This window comes from Ipomoea nil, unplaced genomic scaffold (assembly GCF_001879475.1).
Source record: "Ipomoea nil cultivar Tokyo-kokei standard unplaced genomic scaffold, Asagao_1.1 scaffold0193, whole genome shotgun sequence".
Classification (NCBI taxonomy): domain Eukaryota; kingdom Viridiplantae; phylum Streptophyta; class Magnoliopsida; order Solanales; family Convolvulaceae; genus Ipomoea; species Ipomoea nil.
In genome coordinates, this window is record NW_017616621.1 from 877,422 (window position 1) to 894,784 (window position 17,363).

Below are 17,363 nucleotides of genomic sequence, written 5' to 3' on the forward strand. Positions count from 1 at the left end.
GACAAGTGTTCGGGCTGGGATTCCGAAAGCGATGCAGGACGGACACCATGGTCATCGAGCAAGGCCACTCCAAGATGGGAATTATTTTCTGGGATTGGAACATGCTCAATTGAAGCTGAGCTGCCCGAGTCCAAAGCCAGTGGCGCCCTGGTGGCTCAATTTGTGTTTAGTTAACACTGAGATAATACAAAATTAATTTATTTCTTAGGAATGTGCGTATTTTATATCATAATAATTATTTAACTTAAATGCCTTCATCTTTGTTTGGGTGAGGGAGAAATAAAGGAATTGAATATGACAAGCCTTAATTTTTTCATCAAAACTTCAATTGTAAGACAAGACTTCTATATATTAATAAGCTCTAGCTTGTAAATAAGCTATAAAGGATTTAAAGCTCATTTAGCAACCCATAACCTAATTAGCATCTTAATTAACATTTTACTATGCTTTAGGAAGATTGATATACAAAACAAATTTTCAAATATTGCAGGAATTGATTATAAATATAACTTAGTGCACTACAATTTAGGGCTCTATTGTCTCTAATTTCTTTTGAATCTTGTTCATAAATCTATGGATATAGAAAATAAACTATCTAAGTTTAAGTTACCTTCAACCTAATATAAAGCACTCCTTGTACATAAGAGATGGAAGACTCAAAAGCAAACAGTGTACACCAATAATACAAACTCAATCATTTCTACGTACCATTACACAACATGTCACAGCACAATCCAATCAATTAAAAAAAGCAAAAGTAAAAGCAAACCTTTAGAAATCCATTATAATGATGATCATTCAAAAAGCAAACTCCAACATTTATTAATCATCAAAATCACACTCCAATCCTACAAATTGACACAAATCAAGCATGTTATGTATCAAAAGGCAGCACGGAGCTAATTAATTGTGTAGAAATCAAAAAACAAAAATCAATATGGAATAGAAAAGACGTACATAGCCTGCTTAAAATCAACTCACTCATTCAGTAGACAATATTTGTGAGAAGAGGAGAAGAAAAGAATACATAATTGAGAATGTTGTAGCTTCATAATTCTAATTAAAAAATGTTGATTCCCATCTCAACTTGTTAGTCTCGAATCTTAGCAAAAAGAACAATAGAAAGGCCACATCGATCCAACTTTCTTGACCTCAGGATTAAATTTTCTCTTAAACACCAAAGAAACTCTTCGGAATAATAAAAACATCTTAAGACTAACCACTTGAGACATTGAAAGTAACATATTACTGTTCCTCTATTGTTACATAGCTAGGTTTTTATTTTAGTCATATTATAATTATAAAAATGAAAAACAAAAATTGATAGATGTGTTCCCGATGGTGGTTTTTGACTGGAATGTGATGAAGGTCGAGTTATGAGAATGAACAGAGAGATTGTATTGAGAAGTTTTGGTGGTTACAATATGAATGAAGTAATGGACTCCCAGTGACTAAACTGGCAAGCTAAATACAAGAAGCTAAAACTGGCGCCAATGGCCGTTACAACAGATATTAAGGACAAAGATGGTTAAGCCCCTTTACATAAGCTACCTTTCACCAGTATACTCAATTCATTCCCCCCCCCCCCCCCTCCCCCCTAAGCTGGGGCATACAAGTTTTGTATCCCCAGCTTAGACAAATATCGTCGGAACAAAGGAATGGCTAGAGGTTTGGTAAATCCATCGGCCACCTGGTTTGCAGACGAGACAGACAATAGCTTGATAAGGCCTTAATTCAACTTTTCTCGGACAATATGGCAAGTCGATGTCGATGTGTTTGGTGCGCTCGTGAAACACGTGATTTTCAGCAATGGGTATCGCCGACTTGCTATCACAAAACAATGTAGCCGATTTGTCAAGTTTGATGCTTAAGTCTTGTAGGAGATAGACTATCCACAATATTTCACAGATTGTAGCCACCAAAGCTCTATACTCGGCCTCAGATGAAGATCTTGAGACCGTGAGTTGTTTCTTCGCTTTCCATGAAACTAGTGAGTCTCCTACAAACACACAGTATCCAGTAATGGATCTTCTAGTTTCGTTACACGCTACACAATCTGAGTCGAAAAACACTTTTAGTTGAATTGACAATGTTAAACATTTTTTCAAAGAATTGGCAATGGCCCTGTTTGGTAAAAAATTGGTCTATAGGTTAATTTTGGCTTATTTGACCATTATTAATTGTTTGATTTAGTTAACATATCAATATAAATGTTTGGTTAATTAGCTTTTTGCAACTCCAAAAGGCTAAAATTCAAAAAGCTACTCCAAACAATTTTTTTCAATAAGCTTTTTGAGAAAAAAAAATTATACCAAACAGCTATCAGCTAACAGCTAATTTACCAAACACTTTTCTACAATCAGCTAATGTTATCAACTATTTATACCCTCTAATTAATACAATCAGTTAACAGTTAACAGCTATCAGCTAACAGCCATTTTACCAAACAGGGCCAATGTTGACATCCCACTGGCCCCAATTGAATAAGTTTACACATCATAATATTATCAATGCATGAAAACTTCTAAAGAAATTTGTAAGTTAATTTAATTTTTACTATATCATTATAACAATATCTATTGTGACCATATATTTTGAATTATTTATTATCAATTGACAACAATTGTAGCAATTGTCATTGACAAACTCTCAAAACAATCCGTCTCAACAACGAATGGAAATTTAAAAAATAACAATAATTTCATTATTGTTGATGAAAAGTATGTACGCCACTTTATTACTCTTATTAAATTTAATAAATTAGTAGCTACAACAAAAAATAATACATATGCATTTAATTACTTTAGAATTAGATGTCTATATTGCCTTTATTTTAAAATTTTATTCATTATAAAAATTTTAAAAAAAGATATAATTTCATTAGTTATATTATCTTTATTTTCTACAATTCAAAGATTCCTTACCTTCAAATTTATTAATTCATTATATTCACTACATTATCCATGGTCTTCTTTTTACATTATCTTGTAATTAAATATCAAAGTTATAATACAAAATATTTTATATATTTTTATTTACCAAATATTTTATACAAATATAATAAATATTAATATTTTGTTCAATACTTTCACATGATAACCTATGATACACATCTCACAATACATGAAACATGTAGGGGGGAAACTACCACTACCAAATATCAATAGGTGCTTGTAAGATAAAGAGTTCATAGTACAACTAACATCATAGTCATATACACAACAACGCAAATCTAAAGCTTCCTACACTATAATCTCATTGCACGATGTATCCCTCTATGCAAGACAAATTATGCCGTGGAACCGTGTCCACCTTGCAAGGTGGACACGGTTCCAAAACTGTTCATAATTATGAATATATAATTCAAAAATTATGAACATATAGTTCTATAATTATGAACATACAGTTGCGAACATAATTATAAACATATTGTTCTGTAATTATGAATATAGAGATTCAATAATTGTGAATATGAAGTTCAAAAATTATGAATATATAGCTTTATAATTATGAACATATAATTCAGTAATTATGAACATAGAGTTCCCTTTCAAAAAAAAAAAAAAAACATAGAGTTCTATAATTGTGAATATAGAGTTCAATAATTATGAATATGAAGTTCAAAAATTATGAATATATAACTTTATAGTTATGAACATATAGTTCAGTAGTTATGAACATAGAACCGTGTCCACCATAATGGTTTGCAGGAATGCATTGCATATTGTGGAAATCGGTTATCTCGTTGGGGTGGTGACCGGTTCCATAAGTTTGGTGAACGCATTAAGCAGCTCCAGAGTGATCAATTTCGCCTGAGGGGGCGGACGGATTCAGTTTCATTAAATGAGTTCCAGCGGCTAGAAGAGGATTTGAGTCGTGTAGAGACCCAGGAGGATGCATACTGGAAGCAGAGAGCTAAACAACACTGATTGAAAAATGCTGATGCCAATATAAAGTTTTACCACAGGTATGCCTCTCACCGTACGAAGAAATTTTTTTTACCTAGAATTATGAATAATGTTGGGGACTGGGTGGAAGGGAATGCCATGAATGATGTTATCTTGCACTATTTTGCCAATATTTTTTGTTCTAGTAATCCTGCTGATGGGCATGATCTGTTTGAGAAATTTATACCAAGGGTTTCGCAGGCGCATAATGATGCGTTATTACAGCCCTTTGGGGTGGATGATGTTAAAAGTGCCCTTTTTGCAATGTTCCCCGATAAGGCACCAGGACTGGATGGGATGAATCCTGGTTTCTATCAACATTTTTGGGATGTGGTAGGTGGGGGATCTCTCAAACTATATTGCTGAATGCCTTAATATACGAGCTTTTCCCCCAGCGTTGAGTGAAACGAATGTTGTGTTAATTCCGAAGAAGGATATGCCTGAGCTGGTAACGGATCTAAGACCCATAGCCCTGAGTAATGTTATTTATAGGGTAATGGAAAAAATGATAACACAAAGGATGAAGCCCTTGATGGACAGTGTGATATCTGATACACAGTGCGTTTATACCCGATAGGCTTATCACTGATAATATTTTGATAGCTGTCGAAGTGGGACATTTCTTAAACAGGAAACAGTGTGGAACAGTTGGCTGGGGAGCCCTAAAATTAGATATGGCAAAGGCTTATGACCGCATGGAATGGTCTTTCCTACGGGGAATGTTGAAGGCTTTGGGTTTTGATAAGAGGTGGGTGGAATTAATTATGCTGTGTGTGACTACAGTGTCCTATAGATTTCTGATAAATGGTTCTCTTAGTGATCTGGTCACGCCCACTCGTGGTCTTAGGCAGGGGATCCTTTGTTACCATATCTCTTTATTATATGTGCAGAAGGGCTTTTCCTATTACTACAGCAGGCGTAGATGAATGGTTTAATACATGGCTGCAGAGTTGCACGAGGGGCACCCCCGATCTCCCATTTATTCTTTGCGGATGACAACCTCTTATTTTTCAAGGCCAATCAACATGAAGCTGTTGAGGTTAAGAATTGTTTGGCCATGTATGAAAACTTGTCAGGACATAAGGTTAACTATCATAAGTCTAGTATTTGTTATAGCAAGAATACATGTGATGGTGACAGGGAAATGGTGGCACAAATTTTGGGAGTGGTCCAGGCCCCAAATTTTGGAAAATATCTGGGTTTACCGGCTTTTGTGGGAAGAAATAAAAAGGCTGCTTTTGCTTATATTGAGGATAAGATCAGACAAAGAATTGGGTCATGGAATAAGAAGCTCCTAACACAGGCAGGTAAAGAAATATTGTTGAAAAGTGTAGCTCAGGCGATGCCTACCTTTTCGATGAGTGTTTTTCTGTTACCTATATCTGTTTGTGCGGCTATTGAACGAACAATGAACCGCTATTGGTGGGGATCAGGGACTGACCGCGGTATTCACTGGAAGGCATGAGATAGGTTATGTATTCCCAAAAAATATGGAGGTCTGGGTTTTAAGGACCTAAGGGCATTTAATGTGGCAATGTTGGGGAAACAGGTGTGGCCCTTACTTACAAACACTGAATCATTGGTATCTCGTGTATACAAAGCTAGGTACTACCCTAAACTACCATTCTCTGAGGCTAGTCTTAGGAATAATCCTAGTTATTGCTAGAGGAGTATTATGGCTACTAAAGAATTAATTACCAGTGGAGTGCGGCGACGTATTGGGAATGGTGAGTCGACTCTAATATGGAAGGACCCCTGGCTCCAGGATGAGTTGGACCCTATGGTCCAAACCGAGATTCCACAACAATTAGCTAAGGCTAAGGTTATAGGATTGATTGACCAAACATCTTGAACATGGGATCCACACATTCTATCAGATATTTTCCACCCAAATGATATACCTAGAATTCTAAAGATCCTCATTTCCCCGGAATATGAGGATACATGCATGGTATTGGTATGGGGACCCAAATGGATGCTACTCAGTAAAGAATGGCTATAGACGTATGGTGGGCACTTATAGTACCAACCCTGGGTTTGATAAATGGGATACCCTATGGAAACTTAGAATCCCCCAAAGTGGAAAATGTTCTTACGGAGAGCTATGAGTAATATCCTACCCACTACCACCAACTTGCTTATAAAGAGGGTAGAAATTGATCCGATGTATGCCATGTGTGGATTAATGCATGAAGACATAATGCACTCATTAGTATTGTGTGATTATGCAAGAACCATATGGAGCCAATCTAACCTTCCAATTCCCCACATTGTGACAAATGTTTTTCATGAATGGTTTAGAACAATGTTAAATGTTCTAGATTCTGATGGAGTATTATTTGCAGCTGCGACCTTATACGGTATTTGGAGGGCCTGAAACAAAGCGGTCTCGAATGCATATCTACCGATGCCGAAAAAGGTTGTGACTACTGCTATAGCCACCATGAAGGCCTGGCGGCGGGTGCACGCCACTGCCGACACGACACAACCCGCCGCCAGCGAGCTCCATGCACAGCAACTCCCGCCGACAATACTGCTGCTACCTCCCAGTTTTGACGCTGCACTGCCACATCCACCCTCCACGGGCCAACCACCTCCCCCGGAAGCCGAAACTCTACCACCCCAACCGAGACGATGCTTCATCGACGCTGGCTACCACCCATCGACCATGACAGCCGCCATTGGTGCAGTACTGTTCACCCACCATGGCGACTACATATCGGCGTTCTGTGCACCACTGCAAAGCTGTTTTTCACCGCTTATGGCCGAGGCTCTAGCATGCAAAGAAGTTTTGTCGTGGCTCAAAGGCCGGGGGGAACAATCAGTTAACATCTACATGGATTGTCAGACGCTACAGACCTATTTATCGTCAACTGCTATTCAACCGGGATCCTATCTCGGTTACTCCCTTGATGACTGTAGAGCTTATATGGCTATGTTTACTTATTGCTCGATTAGTTTTATTTCAAGATCGCATAATAGTTTGGGTCATACTTTAGCAACAACAGCTTTTAATTACACAGTACCTATGTACTGGGACGATGTCCCACCTAACTCTATTTTGATTCATCTATAAATACAATCTAATGATTGACCTTCACAAAAAGATATACGATATAGACAGTTTGGTAGGTAACTTAACTTATTTAATTCAACAAACCAAGAGTAACTTGAAATATATTTGGCATCTTATTGACAATTTACAATTATTGACCATGTCCATTTTCACTTCGCATTGGGTTTGTTGCCATTGTTAACCTGGGCCAATTGGGCCAAGCCCAAACCAATTTAATGCAACATTATCCTATAAACTATATTTTACATTGCAAAGTAAACACCGCGTGCGCGCGCACACACACAAATATATATATATATGTATATATATATATATATATATATATATATATATACATATATATATATAATTTTTTTTTCATGGCACTACACTCATGGTGCCTAGCTCTGGATCCAGATTATCAGCAATTTGTAAAGGCAATTGTGTTGTTGACAATGATATATTTTTATCATAAATTTTTCACATATTCATAAATGTTGATGCCAATATATAAGTCAGCTAGATTCTAGCCATTTCCTAGAGATATTTAAGTCTGGTCGTTTCACATCCCCATAGCACCTATAAAAAATTGAGAAATTTAATTCACTTTTTAGCTAAAGTTCAAAGGTCTATTTCATCCTTTTCCAACTAATAAATGAAAAAAACAAACAAGCTATGGCAACGGTTTATCAATTCAAATTGACCAGAAGCATATATAAACTGCCAAAATTGAATTGGTAAAGTTGTTACCCCTTGTGATGTGGGCAACAAGCATGCTAAGCAAAAAAGCAGGGAAAAACAACAGCCTAGTAGAAAAGCAATTCTCAAATTTTGTCAAATTAAATATCTAAATTATACCAAAAATTCATGCAAAATTTAGCGAGCAACATAGGAGGGCAACAACTAATTAATTAAGAATACTATTGATGAAGAATAGAATTTACTTAGCTTTTTGTGAGCAGGATGCTCGCTCATGTGTAGGTTGGGTCTCTTGCTAGACCTCTTCTATCGCTCATGTGTAGGAAACCAAGCCCTTTAATTCACCGAGAATAAACAGAGCACCCCCGTCTGATAACGTGTTGTGAATTAGGGTGTATCCTCGTTGAATCTTGTATAATCGTACACTATCATCATGCAGAGAGAAGATGGAGAAGAAGATCAAATCTGCCATTTTCATTCGATAACCGCAAACACGTACAGATACAATGTGGGATAAACATAATACACTTCATCCTATTTATAATAATGGCCATCTAAAATATATTTACAGCAGTTTCTTCAGAAAATTGTACTTAATTGCAGAGCAAACATAGCAATTAGTAAACATGTATGCTACTTCAAATGATGACATGCATACATAAGACTTGTTGGAAAAACAAAAACATATATGCTTAGCTTTAATTTTCTCTCCAAAGAAGGTGAAGGAAACAAACACAGATCGATCTTCAAACAGATCAGAGTACTCCATCCACTTCCTTTAATTCTCTGCTGCACCAGAGATTGTTCAATTCCCAATCTGAACACAATCCAATTCAAGTCAAGACAAATTAAAGATTGTTCAATAAGTATATGGAAGTGATGACCCATTTTAAACAGCTATTGGATGGTACAATGAAATAATATACTAACAACACAACACATATGGTTTATGGAATAAATTTTGAGAGTATAGAATAGACAAAAAATAGAATACCAATTGAATTCAATTATTTGGTTCGTGCAAGGAATAGATTTAGAAAATGTACCATAGTACGTGTTCGGTTAGAATATTACATATATTAATATATAGTAAAAAACAAAAATAAATAACGATAAATTATATATTACCAAATTAAGTTATTTCTGTGAACTCATGAATATCATAATACGTATCAAGATCCTGCTTAGAATAGCTATTCCCCTTGCAAGGGAAATAGATCATTCTCAGGAATACTATTTCCGAGAATAAAATAACTTACCAAATGACGGAATAGATCTGTTCGTGCGAATGCTATTTCATTCAAAATCTGTTTTGTAAACCAAATATATAATAAATCAAAGTTGAATATAATTCTACCTCTTATCATCATATGCGTCTAATCTTTTGTTGTAGCCAAGCCAAATATATCTTCACTTTCACGTAGACCCAATCTTTGACTTGATTCAAGAATCCATAGTAGGCTAATCTCCATGAGTCTTTAAGCATCAACGTAATCACTATTCCCCAGAAGCTAAGAGAGAATCCGAGCACCATGGATATGTAAAATCCTTGATCCAGAAAACTATCACCTCCTTGATAGGCATTGTTTTCGCTACGTGGAGGAATACCTGTGGAACATTTGGGAAGTGGGTCCCCACACAATCCAATATTTCCGGCATAGGAAGAAGCATTGAAAGTTTGCAGTTGTGTGCCGATTGGGATTTTGCCGGATAAGAAGTTGTTGGACAAGTTGAGCACAGCAAGAAAATTCAAACGAGCAAGACCTTTTGGAATTTCACCAGAGAGTTGATTCATAGACAAATCAAGAACCTCTAAATTTTCCATTTGATAGATTGTCTGAAAGATTTTTCCAGTCAAATGGTTATTTGAAAGATTCAAAGAAATTAATCCTTTGAGAGCAGAAAATTCTTTTGGAATATCTCCAATCAATTGATTTTTTGAAAGATCAATGATTTTTAAGAATTGCAATATCTGCCCATATTCCCACTCTTTGTTTTTCCATTGAATCATAATTTTGTCCACATAGAGATCACTTGTACTAAATATGCTGACATTAAGATCCAGTATGGTACTTCCAATTGAACTTATGGTTTGCATCATATAAGTAAAATTGTTGAAGCATTGTGGAATTTGCCCAATCAATTTGTTTCCGGAAAGATCCAAGATATGGATACTTTTGAGATGGCAAATACTTGAAGGAATTATCCCATAGAACTTGTTATGTCGAAGGCTAACAATGACCAAATTTGTTAAAAATTTCCCAATCCATGATGGAATTTTCCCTCTGAACTTATTTCCTCCAACACACATAACTCTCAATGATGTACAATTTTGCAATGAAGAAGGCAGTTCTCCAGTAAGGTTGTTATTTCCCAAGTGCAATGACTGAAGGCTAGATTGGGAGCCTAAAGATGGTGGAATCTTCCCGAAGAAATGATTATTTCTAAGGTTGAGAATCAATAAATTAGAAAGACTATTATTAGTCCAGCAATCAGGAATCTCACCAGAAAATTGATTATATGAAAGGTCAATAGAATAAGTATGCACGTGAGTGATTGAGCACAAGAAAGAAATTGACCCAACAAATTTATTATTTGAAAGATGAAGTAATGAAACTCTTCGAGGATGTATGGATATTGTACCGCTAAAGTTATTTGAACTCAAATCTATAACTCGAGGGAAAGAAAAGTTGATTGGTAAAGAAGGAAATCTCCCACCAATCTTGTTGTATGACAAATTCAAGGTATGGTAACTCATGGAGAAGTTCCAAAACCAATCAGGTATTATATCTGAAATACCACCAAAAGAAATATCAAGTTTTAATACATCACTCTGAGTTTGCAGCCATTTTGGAAATTGAGGCCCCATTCTACAGTTTGCCAATGATATTATGTGTAATTGAAAAGGAGGAATCCAATTGCCACTCAAGTTGAAAGACAACCCTAAATTAAAGGATAAATCTAACACTTGAAGGTTGGTAAGATTTGAAAAGTGGGCTTCAATTACAATTCCTTTCAATGAGTTTGATGAGACTTTCAATGTTTGGAGCTTTGATAGCTTCCCTATGGTTTCTGGTAAACTCCCTTGTAATTGATTTTTTGAGAGATCTACCGCTCTTAAGGATGAAAAATGTAATATATCTGGAAATTGTCCTGTAATTTGATTGTTGGACAAATTGAGATACATAAGATCACATTCTTCTCCAAAACACTTCATGTCTTGAAACAACCCTCTAATTTTGTTACCAGATAAATCTAAATATTCTAGACTTGAAGGTAGTCCAGAGCCGAGAGGAAATGATCCATTTAGCTGGTTTTCATGTGCTTTCAATTCTCTCAAGGATGGAAATCTAGTGTTGATATCTGTCGGGAGCCCACCAATGAGTTTATTCATAGACAAGTCCAAGGTTTGTAGTGACTTCTTTGCAGCACCTTCTGACAACTTTTCAAAAAGCTCAGCAATTGGTTCATTTAATTGATTATAACCCAAAGACAGAATTTGCAGATGAGTTAAATTCCGAAAAGATTGTGGAATTCCATTTGTGAAAGAATTTCCAAAGAGATCAAGGTGCTCAAGATATATCATGTGTCCAAATGCATCAGGGATGGGACCAACAAAGTTATTTCTTGATAGGTCGATGATAGTGAGTTGTTTGCTAGCATTTTGCAACAAATGGAATACAGAAGAAGAAGAAGTGAGACTGTTTTCAGAAAGATCAACGACGGAAAGAAATGGAGAAGAAGAAGAAGAATTTAGCGAGAAAGGCAAAGCTCCAGAGAGTCCACAATTTGAAAATTGTAATACCTCAAGAAAACGGGAGAGGCTGACACTTGTTTCTGGCCACCCAGTTGAATCAAAGTGAACATAACTAAAATCAATGCTTCTTAGAGAAGAAAGAAGAGAGAGCCACTCAAGATTTTTGATTTTCAAATGGGATCCTGTGATATTTAGAATCCGGAGATTGGTGAGGTTCCCTAGTTGGGGAGGAATTGTACCAGTGAATTTGGCTTCCATAAGACTCAAAACACGTAATCTCTTAAAGGAACCAATGAATTCGGGGATACGATTCCCTTGAAAATCATTGTAACTGAGATCCAAATAATTCAAATGCTTCAGCTCAAGTATAGATGGACTAACCTTCTGGACTTTCAGTTGTTCAAGTGGGTCACCATAAATATTTAAGGGGGCATGAAGATCAAGCATGGTTACATGACCAGTGTTGTTGTTGCAGTGAACACCCCACCAATTACAACATTCACCACTTCCCCAAGAAGACAGAATGCCATAGTCATCCACAAGGCCATGCTTGAAGTCCAGAAGAGCTTGCCTCTCCCTCTCAACACACCTTATCATGTTTTTGGCTGCAACCCTTTGTGTGAAAGTAGAAGACAAGCAAAGAAAAATGAAAAGGTAAAGCAAGGGGAAACGTGTAGTACACAACATTCTCATAGGTTTTTGTAAGCTCTTTACTTTGTAATGAATTTACTCTAGCATGCATTCACAATATATACTTTCGACAATGATGTTCACAGAGATCTAGCTGCCAGGCGGAGGGGGACTGGAATTATGAAATTTAAGGAAGAGGAACAAAAAAGAATGACCACGGCATAAAGATTATTATTATTATTAGGGAAAATTACATATTTAGTCCATGAGTTATAACTAAGTTCCGACTCAGTCATGGCCTAAGTTATAGTCGCGCGTATCCGAGTTTAGTCCCTCAGTCATGAACAAAGTGACGAGTTTGGTCGCTCACGCTAGTAGTGTGTTGACAAAGTTAATTTCATTGATAAAGAAGTAAATTCCTTAATAAAACATGTAAACTTAACCAAAATACTTTCTCCCAAATCGACAAAAACCCTAAGTTGCTTATGTAATCAATAAAGAAACCCTATTCCCATTTTTCTAAAAAATTAAATTTCAATTCTATTTAAAAAAAAAAAAACAACTTAAATTACAATTTTTTTTACAAATACAAATTTGCTCCGTAACATAGACAAGCTTGGTATATTTTCCCTTGATTAGCATAACTCCATGACATTTTGAAGGGTAATAAATCATCATATCTACATCGAAAATTATCCCCAAATTGGGGGAAAGATGAAGTACCGCAATAAGAGATGACATCCTATAATTAATGGCTAAATTAGTTCATCAATACGGAAAATATTGATTATTTATTTAAAGATATAAAATAGAGAATCAACATATTACCTATGAATTTCGCAGCTTGGATGGACGAATTTGAGATTTCAAGCTTGGGGAAGAAAAATTACCTTCGACTGTAGATATAAGAAGAAAAGAATAACTGTTGCAGCGCAATGTGTTTCAACATAAGAAAGGGATTATAATTTGAAATTCATATTTTACATCTCTATTATTAAATTATTTTTAAGTTTTTCAATTCGTTAGCCGCAGACAGAGTATTAATGCTAGAGACCAAACTCGTCACTTGGCTCATAACTGTGGGACTAAACTCAGATACGACCATAACTTAGGGACTGAGTTGGAACTTAGGGTCCGTTTGAAAAGTAGGAAATTGACTTCTGAAAAATGTTTTCTCGAAAATGAGTCATTTTCCAGAAAACATTTTCCTTTTCCAGTGTTTGGTTGCATTTGAAAAACTGTCTTGGTATGTTTGGTTCATTTTTTGGAAAATGAGTAGAATTGTATAATTAAATATTTTAATTATTTTATTTAGAATATAAAAATATTTATAATAATGAAATATATTTATATGTTAAATTCCCATCTCCTTCATCCCAAAAGCTGTCGATCCTCCCTCCTCTTTCAGTCGACTTTGCGCCAGCGGCATGGCAACTTGAACCCCCGTCTCTCCTTTCCTCGTCTAGCAGCGGTGAAGACTCAGGAACACCGGCGACCTTCTTCCGGCAGCTTGGAGCTTGGTTGGAAGCCATGGCAGCGGTAGCAGGTGGCAGGGATGGCAGTGTTCTCCCTCTCACTTCCCCTGTTTTCCGGCGAGTTGGGTTCTCCAGCAGCAGGTGGGAGCTCCCCTAACGGTGGCCATGGCGGACGCTCAAAGTGATAGCTAGAAACCTAAAAAAAAAAAAAAGTAACAACAACAAAAACAACAACAACAGTGGTTTCCGGCACCGGTGGTCTAGTTTCTGTCTGAAACCATAGCAAAACAGTGCTCTGTTAGCAGAAAATGACTTCCGCCAAATTTTGGCGAAAGTCATTTTCCGCCAAAATGAACACATTTTTCCTAAGTCAACGGACTATTATTTTTTATCGGACAAAATTGTTCTTACATCATCGTCAGACCTACGTGACCATGGACGGAGTTAGCCTAGGGACAGTGGGGGCAGCTGCCCCCACTCCCCCCACCCACCCCTTTATATATATATATATATATATATATATATATATATATATATATATATATATATATATATATATATATATATATATATATATATATATATAGCATTAAATGTTATATAAAATTTATATTTATGTTTAATATACTAATTGTTTGAGTAGTTTAGTTGCTTGAACTCTAAATTTGATTTTAATTTAATAAAAAGTATATGGTCATGGTTTCAAAACTCATCATTGACAACACTTGTTTATTTTATCTCTTTCATTCATTTCCAGGATAAATTAAATATTTTTTTAGTCTACTTTTATGAATCATTTAATTAATGTAGTACACAAGTTTATATTATACTTCATATAAATTTATTTGAATTAATTTACTAGTTGATCTACTTCATTGTATTCAAATTAATTTAGAAAAACTTAAAGTTGATCTAACTAAAAAAAAAAATTAAAAGTATTTATGAATATAGTGTTATTCAAAAATTTTTATCTAATGAATTATGTTTCATATTTTGTCATAAATATTTTTACATTTTCACCCCACACAAGTATATTTTTTGCTCGGACTCTAACTATCGTGTAATCTATAAAACATTATATTGTAATTTATAAAGTATTTTGTATTTTAACCTTATTATGCCGGTTTGATATTTTGTAATTAACATTTCTATCGCCATTTAAATTTCGCCCCCATTCAATTAATTTTCTGGCTCCGTCCCTGTACGTGACCTAACTTCACAGTTGTTGATCATAAATATAACTACACGTGGACTCTGATCTAAACGATAAGACCATTGTCCAAATAATTGACAATGTTGACTACGGTACAAAAATACATAAAGTACATTATTCTAACTCATAAAATACATTATTGTAACACATAAAGTACATTATCTTACCCAAAAATTTAATTATTTTAACACAAAGTATATTATATATTATTCTAACTCATAAAATACATTATTCTAACATATAAAGTACATTAATCTAACTCATAAAATACATTATCCTATTCCAGAAATTTCATTATTCTAACACATATAAAGTACATTATTCTAACTAATAAAATATATTGTCTTATTCTAAAATGTTCATTATATTATTCTAACGTGCGCAAAACAATGATTTTTTTGTGAACATCAAAACGACGTCCTTATTTTTTTTTTTGAAAATAAACGACGTCCTTATCGATCGGGGTCGTTATATCGTGCACCGTAGTGCATAATCGATTATGCACCGTGCGTCAGACACTACAATGTGTCTAAACCGACACTGGCTCACGTATTATTTTTATATTATCAAATGAAATTACAGTTATATCAAAATGATACTGTAGTTGTGGTGAAATGAAACTACAGTATATATAAAATGAAACTAAATAACATTTCACATATTTGAGTGTATATTGTACAATGAAGCTGTAATTATATTCAAATGATTATGTAGTTGTGTTTTAATGAAATTATAGTGTATATAAAATAAAATTAAATAAGATTTTCACATATTTGAGTGTATAAATATTGAATGAAACATAGTTATATCGAAATGAAACTATAGTTGTGTTTAACTGAAACTGCAATATATAGAAAATGAAATTGAAGAACAGAGTTATTTTTTGTGAAGATTCTATTTCTTTTCATTAAATAAAACGACGTCGTTTTGACAGTGTCGGTTTAGACATACTGTAGTGTCTGACGCGCGGTGCATAATCGATTATGCACCGCGGTGCACGATATAATTTGCCCTATCGACCGTGGTCCACACAATTATCTCTTGGAATTTTTTGCAATTATGCTGAACACAACTCCAATCGTGATTGGGTCGAGCTTGGACTATTGTTCTATTGTCGACCTCAAGGGTTGATTTATTACAGAGACGTGTCTTTATTTTGGCTTTGATGTACGACAGAAAGAGAAATCCTAATGTGGTTCAGTGAATATAATGAAAAAATTTCTTGGCTAATAAATGGTGTATCACATATGGAAGACTTGACTTGGTGGTATATATTCACAATTCCACACGGAGGTGGAAATTTGAAAAATAATAATTATTATTAGAATAAATTGCACTTTTGGTCCTGTGACTATTGCGGTGCTGTTAATTTGAGTACTTGACTTTCAAAACTATCAATTTAGTTCTGTAACTATGCAATTATTAACATATTTGGTCCTCCCAACCAAATCACCTGCGAAATTTGACCGGAAAAATATAAACTATATTTAATTATTTAATTATGAGGGCAAATTTGTCATTTCACCTATTCCTTCTTCTTCCCTCCTCCCTTCTTCTTCGTTCTTCTTCCTTCTTCCACGGAGGAGACGACCTCGATCTACTCATCAAGGCAATCCACCAAGTCACGTCCGGCTCCGCAGTGGGGTTCCCTTACATTCAGAAAAGAGTGATCCGGCAGAGGAGACGGCCTCTCTGCTTCGATAAACTCAGCATCACCCAGCTCAAGATCGGCAAGCCCAGTTCATCTGCGCTGGGGAAGGAGAGGAGACGAAGATCCATGGCAGTTCGGTCCAATAATCTGTCATGATTTTAGAAGATGAAACCCAACTGAGGAAGGCTGGTAGCAGGGTGGAAGATCAGGAGGGGAAGCAGTTTGCAGAAGTTAGTTCTAATCTGAAAGTCAAGGACCAAAACGACAGCGTTTTGGCTAATTTGAATAAACAGGCCACTTACCTAAACGACGGCGTTTGAAGCTAGCCGTTGGAAGCGGTTGAGGGACACTCTCACGACGCCGTTTTGATACAACTCCCGTACAGATGCTCATCGTGAAAAGAGGAGTTGGTTGGGATATTTTCTGATTTGTTTTAGCTTGTTTTGCTTTTTATTGTAAGGATTTTGTTTTTGGGATTTTATCTTATGCTTTTAGACAATCTTTCTCTAAATGAGATAAACCCTAATTCTTCCTCTTTACCCTATTTCTTCTACCTCTTTACCTCTTTCTTCCCTTTACCCTAATCTCTATTCTGTGTTTTTGGAGCTTATTTGCAGGTCTGTAACAACTGGTATCAGAGCCCACCATGGTTACAACAGCATCAACAGCCATGGAAGAAAGGATGTCCAAGCTGGAAGCTTTGTTTATGGAAACTAATAGCAGCCTTACAGAGGCTAGGCAGGAGATGAGAGACAGTAACCAAGAGTTGAAGGATCACATGCAAGCTTGGAAGGATGAAATCATGGAGATCCTGAGGCTCAACAGGAATCCCCCTGCTACTGAACCTTCTTCAGTCCATGGACAAGCTCAAACTTCCCATGCTAGCCTAGGAGAGGAAGGATCTGACCTAGGCAGGAGGCCTGGAAAGGAACCTGC

General features: G+C 35.7%; 2 protein-coding genes across 2 annotated transcripts; one reads left to right on the forward strand and one right to left on the reverse strand.

Moving 5' to 3' along the window:
* Positions 1–4,010: 4,010 nt before the first annotated feature.
* On the forward strand, positions 4,011–5,412 carry LOC109188792. The gene is made up of 4 exons (XM_019339421.1): positions 4,011–4,254; positions 4,343–4,505; positions 4,579–4,695; positions 4,896–5,412. The coding sequence occupies exons 1-4, from the start codon at positions 4,011–4,013 to the stop codon at positions 5,410–5,412; spliced, it is 1,041 nt and encodes a 346-aa protein (XP_019194966.1).
* Positions 5,413–8,079: 2,667 nt separating this feature from the next.
* Positions 8,080–12,160, reverse strand: LOC109188545 (LRR receptor-like serine/threonine-protein kinase FLS2). Its single transcript, XM_019339195.1, has 2 exons — positions 9,059–12,160; positions 8,080–8,518 (listed from the first exon to the last, which is right to left on the reverse strand). The coding sequence occupies exon 1, from the start codon at positions 12,149–12,151 to the stop codon at positions 9,068–9,070; it is 3,084 nt and encodes a 1,027-aa protein (XP_019194740.1). The 5' UTR covers positions 12,152–12,160; the 3' UTR covers positions 8,080–8,518; positions 9,059–9,067.
* Positions 12,161–17,363: the final 5,203 nt, after the last annotated feature.